Source organism: Rhinoderma darwinii, chromosome 8, assembly GCF_050947455.1.
Source record: "Rhinoderma darwinii isolate aRhiDar2 chromosome 8, aRhiDar2.hap1, whole genome shotgun sequence".
Lineage (NCBI taxonomy): Eukaryota > Metazoa > Chordata > Amphibia > Anura > Rhinodermatidae > Rhinoderma > Rhinoderma darwinii.
In genome coordinates this window covers 5,176,349-5,186,782 of record NC_134694.1, presented here as the reverse complement: position 1 = coordinate 5,186,782, position 10,434 = coordinate 5,176,349, and the positions used below count along the sequence as shown (strand labels likewise).

General features: G+C 45.5%; 1 protein-coding gene across 4 annotated transcripts in view; it reads left to right on the top strand.

Annotated features, from left to right (window-relative positions):
* Positions 1–10,434, top strand: part of LOC142659041 (uncharacterized) — a 36,167-nt gene that overhangs the window by 6,244 nt on the left and 19,489 nt on the right. For 3 of the 4 annotated variants that reach the window (XM_075834741.1, XM_075834744.1, XM_075834740.1), the window contains exons 2-6: positions 1–467; positions 1,115–1,339; positions 5,162–5,342; positions 9,226–9,457; positions 9,801–9,895. The exon at positions 1–467 is cut by the window's left edge and continues 1,221 nt beyond it. In XM_075834741.1, coding sequence (XP_075690856.1) covers positions 1,122–1,339; positions 5,162–5,342; positions 9,226–9,457; positions 9,801–9,895 — 726 coding nt within the window. In that variant the 5' untranslated portion in view covers positions 1–467; positions 1,115–1,121. The remainder of the gene's footprint in view (positions 468–1,114; positions 1,340–5,161; positions 5,343–9,225; positions 9,458–9,800; positions 9,896–10,434) is intronic. The other variant, XM_075834742.1, reaches the window with a different exon arrangement.

The window sequence follows — 10,434 nt, the reverse complement described above, 5'->3', positions numbered from 1 at the left end:
TATAACTGTTCAAATTTGCCATTCAGGAGTCTTAAAAAGTTGGGTGACAACCCAATAGCTCCCAGAAATAATCACCCAGCTTTTTTAGATTTCCAAATGTCTTATCTGCGGAGTTATGCAGCAACCTGAGCCAGCAGATTCCATTCAGGAGCCTGGGAAAGATGGGTGACCACTGCCGTAATGGCCGCCATATTGATTGTCACCCAGCTTCGCTATGAAGGTGGGATAACAATAGACTTTTTCTAGGGGGACGGGGTGGATGTGACCGGCAGCTCCACTATTAGGGGTGGGTGTAGTGGAGGACACGGTGACTGGAGGCTGCTCCCGGCCTCCTGGAGGAAGGTCCTCACTGCTGATTGGAGACGAAGAAAACTCATTTATCCTGGTAGAAAAACCAAACGCTCAGAGAAACTTGACTGGAGCCGCAAGACGGTCGCGTCAGCTCAGGGGAAGGAGAAGACGGACAGGTGAGAAGTGTCCGCGCCTCGCACTACATCCTCCCGCTACTCTCATCATTACACCCCTCTGTTATATTCCAAATACAGGGACATTCCTTTAATCCAGAATCTGATAATCCGGCACTAGCGTCCAGGACCGAACCGCGATATAATTTAACAAAACCAGAAGACCAACGAGGAGATTCCGCTACCGTTGACTTCTCATAGACTTCTCCGCCGCCGTCTGGTTCAATAATCCCGAATATTTTACAATCCATCGCCTATCAGATCCCGATGATGCTGGATTAAAGGAATTCTGAAGTACTGGAATGTAGAGATATTACTGTCCCAGGGATTAGAGGACTTTTACATTGAGTTTAATAACACGTCAATCAATGGGGATCTGGTAGTGGGAACCCCGACCGTACTGGAGACCGATGCGGTACCGGTACTGGGAAGAATGGCGCACATGTCCTTTCCATTGAAATTAGTAGGGGAGACCATACGTTTGAATTGCGCGAAGACTCTTTGAAGGGATCGTTCACATGGGACATTCGGTTTCAGGGATCGGGAATGAAGGGGTTTTAAAAAATGTCATATTTTAATGCCCTGTGGTTGGCGTCTCACTGCTATATATAATCCATGTCTAGTGCTGTATACTCCCTGTGTACTGACAGGCTCCTCATGGTGACAGAAGAGCTAACAATCAAGACCTCAGTCATGGACTCCCTATTGCCCCGGCTCCTCTCGCCATCGCCGGACGAGGTGCAGGACTGCGTTGCCCTGTTGATGAGCGAGGTGCAGGGTCAGGGTGAGGAGTTGGTGGAAGCTTTGATAAAGGATCCGCAGTGTGGGCAGTACCTGGCGGCCCTGTGCCGATTCCTGCAGACAACTAATGTCCGGTAAGTGGCGTCTACTCCATATATTACACTGCGGTAATAATAATCATTATGACATTAATAATGCCACCATACAAAGCTAAATACCATAATATGCCCTCATATCATACTGCCATATGGTGCTCACATGAAAGTGCCATACAGTGATCACATAAGTGCCATACGGTGATCTAATAAGTGCCATACAGTAACCTAATAAGTGCCATACAGTGATCACATAAGTGCCAAACAGTGATCTAATAAGTGCCATACAGTGATCTAATAAGTGCCATTAGTGATCACATACGTGCCATACAGTGATCACATAAGTGTCATACAGTGATCTAATAAGTGCCACACAGTGATCACATTAGTGCCACACAGTGATCACATTAGTGCCATACGGTGATCACATAAGTGCCAAACGGTGAACACATAAGTGCCATACAGTGATCACATAAGTGCCATATTGTAAACACATAAACACATAAGTGCCATACAGTGATCTAATTAGTGCCATACAGTGATCACATAAGTGCCATGCAGTGATCTAATATGTGCCATACAGTGATCTAATATGTGCCATACAGTGATCTAATAAGTGCCATACAGTGATCACATAAGTGCCATGCAGTGATCTAATATGTGCCATACAGTGATCTAATTAGTGCCATACAGTGATCACATAAGTGCCATGCAGTGATCTAATATGTGCCATACAGTGATCTAATATGTGCCATACAGTGATCACATAAGTGCCATGCAGTGATCTAATATGTGCCATACAGTGATCTAATTAGTGCCATACAGTGATCACATAAGTGCCATGCAGTGATCTAATATGTGCCATACAGTGATCTAATTAGTGCCATACAGTGATCACATAAGTGCCATGCAGTGATCACATAAGTGCCATGCAGTGATCTAATATGTGCCATACAGTGATCTAATAAGTGCCATACAGTGACCTAATAAGTGCCAACCAGTGATCACATAAGTACCAACCAGTGATCACATAAGTGCCATACAGTGATCACATGAGTGCCATATGATGTCTAACAGTGGCCATACACAGGTGATTTTGATCGTCCGAAACAAAAGATTTATATAATTGGCCTCGACGTCCATCGTCCGAACACTCATGTTCAACATCGACCAACCCACAAAATCTGTCGGGGACCCGGTCTGGCATTTTGTCAGTCGTTTCTTGTGAACAGTCTCTGTGCAGAAATCGACATCATAAAATTTGTTTTCACCTGGACGGCGTGTTTCTCGACAACTGTCTCCTCCCAAAATGGCGATAAATAACGCACTTTCCTATGCTTGGAACGGCCAATCTGATGCCGTAAAATATGTCGTCATTTTTTTGACCTACTTTAGATTTTACAACGATTTTGATTTCCACATTTTTGCTGAGTAATCGTTACACATCTGTTACTGTCGTCCGTTTTGCCAGTCGACTACGAATGAGGAGTCGGCGATTGAACGGAGCTGTCCAAAATTCTAATGTCTGGCCAGCTTACATGGTAGGGGGTTGACCAAGCTGCTAGAGAATATACTTGCCGGTTATACAACCCCTTGTAGAATACACTATTAGGCCCCATGCACACGACCGTAAAATCGCCCACAATTACAGACCCATTAATTTCTATGGCCGACGGACACCTGCCCGTATATTTACGGGCAGGTGTCCGTACCGTAGAAACTTTCCGTAAAAAATAGAACACGTCCTATTTTTTAATTTTATGGACCGTGCTCCCATACTTTATAATGGGAGCACGGACCGTAAATACGGACGGCTGTCTGCGGCCGGCCGTGCCCGTAATTACGGGTCATAATTACGGGCATGGTCGTGTGCATAGGACTTAAGGCCCCATGCACACAACCGTATTATCATCTATCCGTAACTTATCCGTAAATACGGTCCCTATTGAATCCGTATTTGATCCGTATATACGGATCCGTAAAAAAAAAAAAAGGGGGAGGCTGCAAATGATAACACCAACATGTTGCACAGCAACGTTTCCATAAATACGGACAGTTTACGGACGCACATCCGTAGCCGTCCGTATTTACTGAAGCTCCCATAGACTTTTATGGGAGGGACCGTGCCGTAATTACGGACAAGAATAGGACGGGTTCTATCATTTTTTCAGCATGGCACCCGTCCGTAAAAATACTGAAAGCTGTCCGTGGCCAATAGAAATGAATGGGTCCGTAATTACGGATGAAATATACGGGGCCTTAGGCCATTTTGAGATTATCTCCTGATTTGGATTCTCCTCTAAAAGTCAGGCCAGATAAAATATATCAAATATCTTATCCCATATTGTTATAAAAGCACAAAAACACAATCATTCTAATAATACTATCCTGTTATAAAGCCACAATTGTCTCTGTAAATTATCACACTCAATGCCAGTAAGCTGTCTGTAAGCCCATACATTTTTGTATTTGTAGCTTTGTGAAAACATTAACATTAGGGCTCTTATTCCAGGGTTAAATTAACGGTCATCGACACTTAAACCCATTAGAGAAGCCAAAGAAAGGACACTAGTAGCAGATTGTACTCCGCATATACACATCAAACAAGCTGAAAATGAAGTGTACTCAAGGTGGAGACAGACTCTGGTATGGCCTGGACCTTTCGTTGGGGATCATAGCATAATAGAGCGGCTGAACATAATATATCCGCAGGGTAAACACGTCCCTTAAGAAGCATGACAGATCCTCGGCAACCGAGCCTAAAATAAATTGTAGGTTAAATAACAATCAAGGCAGAGCAAATACGTACAGCCAATGAGGAAGACGTAAAGTAGATCACCCACCGCTCCGTGCCTCGGAGTCTTGTTATGTATGTCGTATTAGGAGGAAGGGTGTACGTAATTATAATATTTAGAATAATCAACAAGCTTTTTAATTATGTTTTTATGCGATTTTTCACATTTTTTTTCATTTTTCACATTTTTTTTTCACCATCTTCACACGACCTGATTCGTTATAAATCGTAAAGATTGATACTATTAAAATTTTCATTTTGTGAAATGAAATCCTACTTGGTCAACAGATCAGCCCAGTCTGCATTTTGTCATAAAAAAAACAACACAATTTGCGGCCATAAAACACAAAATGGATTTTGTGGTTACAAAACATGTAACCACAAAATGTGTTTTGTGGGCACAAAACAGATTCTGTGACGATTGCAATGGTCTGGGGGCCGTTTTGTAACATTTAGCCCATTTGACAGGGGTTTTTTCTTTAGTCCTGGACTGGAGGAGTGTTACTTTGTGCCACAAGTGCCCTTGTTATGTTTTACCATGCAATAAATCAGGGATTAGTGAAGTCTCTCCGTAAATTCCCAAATGATTGTGCTGGAAAATCCTCCTTTCAGCTGCTGATCTGCTTGTTTACATGTCCGGCCCTGGGCTGCCTGTGTGTAATCCATGTGCTTTTCAGATAGGCTGGCACCTTTCCATTCCTGGCTCCACAAGTCTCCGTTTGCTTACAAAAGTGTTACCCGAGTAACTGGCGAGCAGCGCTGGGTTCGTGTTGTTTACCAAGAGACTCTCCTCCCGGCGCCAGGGCTGTGAGATGAGAAGTATGGATCTACCCGCTTATGGCCTAGCGATAATTGTGGCCCCCGTGCAACAAAACAGGAGATCATATAAGTGGGTGATGCAGGGACCCCCGGGCTGAATTACAGCAGGGCCAAAAGGAGCAATGCCCTTATGTCTTCCATTATCCCGATCCCGTTCCGTGCTCACTGTATGGCATTGTATGGTGTTGTATTTTGGGGCCTGAATCCAAGATGACTATATAATACTAACTGATGTCTTTTTATTGCAGGCTCTGCAGTAATGTTGCCTACATTCTCGGTACGGTGGCGGAAGACCCAGGAGGTGCCATCATGTTGGTAAACCTGGCAGAAAGAGCAACAGACTGGGATCTGTTGGGGAGACTGGGAGCTATGCTCCTATGGGACGATTCAGAATCTGTGATGAACGCCGCTGGTGCCCTGGGAACATTGGTGAGAAATGAGATTGTATTCTAAGGCCGGAATCACACGAGCGTGTGCGTTTTGCGCGTGCAAAAAACGCGGCGTTTTACTGCTGTTGCGCGAATCACGCGCGTCCCACGGAAGTGCTTCCGTGTGCTGCGCTTGATTTTCACGCACCCATTGACTTCAATGGGTGCGTGATACGCAAAAACACACAAATATAGGACCTGTCGTGAGTTTTACGCAGCGGACACACGCTGCGTGAAAATCACGGACTGTCTGAACGGCCCCATTGACTAACATAGGTCCGTGCGAGGCGCGTGAAAATCACGCGCATTGCACGGACGTATATCACGTTCGACTGAATAAGCCCTAAGAGTGGATGTCTCTAACATAGGTGTGGTCATAAAGCACACATAAACATTTATCACCATATATGTGGCCAGAGGTTTCGGTTGTTGGCACCATCCATTGCCTTTCAGGGCTAGATTTGGATTGAACTAGAGCAACATCCTGTATTATACTCCAGAGCTGCACTCACTATTCTGCTGGTGGAGTCACTGTGTACATACATTACATTACTTATCCTGTACTGATCCTGAGTTACATCCTGTATTATACTCCAGAGCTGCACTCACTATTCTGCTGGAGGAGTCACTGTGTACATACATTACATTACTTATCCTGTACTGATCCTGAGTTACATCCTGTATTATACTCCGGAGCTGCACTCACTATTCTGCTGGTGGAGTCACTGTGTACATACATTACTTATCCTGTACTGATCCTGAGTTACATCCTGTATTATACTCCAGAGCTGCACTCACTATTCTGCTGGTGGAGTCATTGTGTACATACATTACATTACTTATCCTGTACTGGTCCTGAGTTACATCCTGTATTATACTCCAGAGCTGCACTCACTATTCTGCTGGTGGAGTCACTGTGTACATACATTACATTACTAATCCTGTACTGATCCTGAGTTACATCCTGTATTATACTCCAGAGCTGCGCTCACTATTCTGCTGGTGGAGTCACTGTGTACATACATTACATTACTTATCCTGTACTGATCCTGAGTTACATCCTGTATTATACTCCAGAGCTGCACTCACTATTCTGCTGGTGGAGTCACTGTGTACATACATTACATTACTTATCCTGTACTGATCCTGAGTTACATCCTGTATTATACTCCAGAGCTGCACTCACTATTCTGCTGGTGGAGTCACTGTGTACATACATTACATTACTTATCCTGTACTGATCCTGAGTTACATCCTGTATTATACTCCAGAGCTGTAGTCACTATTCTGCTGGTGGAGTCCCTGTGTACATACATTACATTACTTATTCTGTACTGATCCGGAGTTACATCCTGTATTATACTCCAGAGCTGCACTCACTATTCTGCTGGTGGAGTCACTGTGTACATACATTACATTACTTATCCTGTACTGATCCTGAGTTACATCCTGTATTATACTCCAGAGCTGCGCTCACTATTCTGCTGGTGGAGTCACTGTGTACATACATTACATTACTTATCCTGTACTGATCCTGAGTTACATCCTGTATTATACTCCAGAGCTGCACTCACTATTCTGCTGGTGGAGTCACTGTGTACATACATTACATTACTTATCCTGTACTGATCCTGAGTTACATCCTGTATTATACTCCAGAGCTGCACTCACTATTCTGCTGGTGGAGTCACTGTGTACATACATTACATTACTTATCCTGTACTGATCCTGAGTTACATCCTGTATTATACTCCAGAGCTGTAGTCACTATTCTGCTGGTGGAGTCCCTGTGTACATACATTACATTACTTATTCTGTACTGATCCGGAGTTACATCCTGTATTATATTCTGCGGGCTCCATCCATAGCTAATATCTCTCCCAGCATTCCCTGCTTGTTCAGTGTCTGCAGAAAGCAAGCATTTAAGTGGCTGCTTCTGCATGCATTTCTATATGAACAGATGCTGAAGGTCGCTGCTTCTGATAGGACAATGCGGCTCGGGCTCATACATGGGCATAATACATTTAGATGTCAATTTACCGGGTGCACTGATATCTTTTTATTAGAACATCTTATCTAAGGAAACCATTGTCTCATGTATAATCTGTATAATCACCTGTCTCTCAGCCAATCGGAATCTCTGCCGGTTGCTCATTTTATTAAAGCGCCCGGGTTTAGTTTGGTACGTTGTACTTTTGCTTGAGTCACAACGGAAAGATCGGGTTACAGGTAACACAACGGAACATGCCAATAAAAACTGGTGTGGACAGTAAATGCAATAATAAAGATGATATATTGAGGCTCCGTTCACACTAGTGTCTTGGTTGCTGTTTATAACGGAAGCCATGACGCTGTGCTGGATCCGTCATACGACAGATGACTTGACTTATATGGCTCCATTCACATCTGCGATTGCTTTTCCGTTTTTCTGTCCCGAACAGAAAAACAGAAGCACCGGATCCGTCACGTGGCAGTCATGGAGCGCCAGGCATATATTACCGTGTGCCGGGCCACCCCCGATGACCATAATTGTTATGAAATAGTCCCCACTAATCCCACCAACCTGTACAAAGAGAAACTAAGGGCCTGTTCACATCACCGTTCATTTCCGTTCCGGGGTTCCGTCGGAGGTTTCCGTCGGGTGAACCCCGCAACGGAGAGTGAAAGTGAAAGCACAGCTTCCGTTTCGGTCACCATTGATCTCAATGGTGACGGAAACATCGCTAATGGTTTCCGTTCGTCACCGTTCCGGCAGGTTTCTGGTTTTCCGATGGAATCAATAGCCGAGTCGACTCCTGACAATTTAGAATAATTTCAGTGAGGGATTTTGGCACTAATATCGTCATTGAGGTAATGATACAACACGTTCAAATTCCTTACGTCCGGCTGGACTTATTTCAATGTGATTAGTGTGTAGGTTTTCATCTAATTGACATCTCCTTTGAGACTCCTTGTATGAGAAATCGCCGATTCCCTCATTCCCCGGATTTGTTTTTTATTCTGTGTCCTCGTTCCATAGTGCGCCGCTGTGGATTTACAGCCGCCTCAGGGCAACCATAGTAATACGACTCTCTGCGGCGATTGGTTGGCCGGAGAGGAGGAGGTGTCCCGGGTAGCGGGTGCACCTCACAATGACATGGCGCCGCCTGTATGGAGGAACTAACGGGAACGTTCCGCCCTGTCTGGACGGGGCTTAAACGGGTTGTCCGAGATAAAATGACTGTGTTAATGTTTCTAATATATTAATGTAAATACATTTGTAATATACTTACATTTTCCAAATTGGCCCCGTTTCCAGATCCTGCCGTGGGGTACTTGACGGGTGACGTCACTCTCCGGCCGCTGTGTTGATCTTCAATTCTTTTCTGGGTATACGACTCGTCACTTGTGACGTGCTGTGTATGGGCTGTTCTGTTGTACCGCCCGTCACACGTATGCACGGTCCCTGCTGTTCTCTCGAGAACAGCAGGGACCGTGAGAACAGCAGGGACCGTGCATGCCTTATGGGGTCGGTCTGGGTCATTTCAATTCAATGGCAAGAATAGTGATGCATCAAAGCGACGGAATCTCCGATGGAGGCTCCCAACGCTAATGTGAACACAGCTTTAAGGATTTGCCGGTGCAGCAAGCGCTGATCAATGACACATCGTTGATCGGCGCTCGTTTGCTCCTGTCACACGGAGCTATGGATGGGGGACGAGGGCTCGTTACTCCGATCGCTCGTCCCCATATATTATTATCATGTTGGCAGCGCATCTCCCTGTCCCTGTTTACACACCAAGATGGGGGAGGGGAGGTAGACCTGGAATGGATGAACTGATAGAAGATAGATTTCAGTGTCATGTTCCCATTAATCATTGGGCTCCCCACATTTATTCCTACAGGCAGAGAACAGCGACGGCCGACATTGGCTACTCTCCTCTCCAGATTCTGACTTCATCATTGAGAACATCACAAAACTTTTGGATTCTCCAAACGACTGGACTGCCAGTAACTGCGCCTTGGTACTTGCCCGCATCTCAATGTGCCAGGAGGGGTGCGCGCGGCTCCTAGAGCATCCTAAATCAGACATGATATTACAGAAGATAATCACATCCCTCCACGTGGATGAGGCAGGTAAGCAGTAGGATTTCAGAGTAAGACAGAAGCAATCGCTCTCATCCCAAAGTTTTTTTTCTCCGTATTATTCAGAGCTCACCAAATAATATCCTAAAGACCGTTCAGCCGCCCCGGAGTGTTTCCTCAATGCTGCGCTCTTCATTTATGGACACTTCGTGCGTTTTTGCTGTTGAGCTCCTGACGCTTGAGGTCTTTAATGATTGACTTTTTATGGCAGACTTCTATGGGGTATAAGCGTTTGTTGCAGCTTTGTCAGATTGGACAACACTTCATCGTTGGCGTCATAGATATCAACCGTCACGCTACCGAAGTAACAAGCCGTAAATCTCCCCTCTCCTAGGCTGCGGTCTGAATGCAGCTTTTACTCTTGGACGTCTGTGTGACACCGACACGGGGAGAAGACGGGTGCTGGCTCTGCAGGAGGCCGACAATATGGTGGGTGCACTTACCACACGTTTACAAATTACAATTTTTGAAGAATGGACCCCAAGTGTCGGTGTGCCATTGTTTGGTCAACACTAAGTGTCAAGGTGCCATTTTTTTGCCACTTTATTGTGTCAGGGTGCCACTGTCCTGACATTCCCAAGTTTTAGGGTGCCGTTGCCCTGTCACCCCCAAGTGTCAGGGTGACATTGTCCGGTCACCGTCAACTGTCCGGGTGCCATTGTTCTGCCATTGCCTAGTGTCAGGGTCCCTTTGTCAGGTCAATCTCAACTGTCAGGGTGCCATTGTACTGCCATTCCCAATTGTCACGGTGCCAATGTCCGGTCCCCCTCAACTGTCAGGGTGCCATTGCTCTGTCATTCCTTAGTGTCAGGGTGCCATTGTCCGCTCACCCTCAGCTGTCAGGGCGCCATTGTCCGCTAACCCTCAACTGTCAGGGCGCCATTGTCTGCTCACCCTCAACTGTCAGGGCGCCATTGTCTGCTCACCCTCAACTGTCAGGGCGCCATTGTCCGGTCACCCTCAGCTGT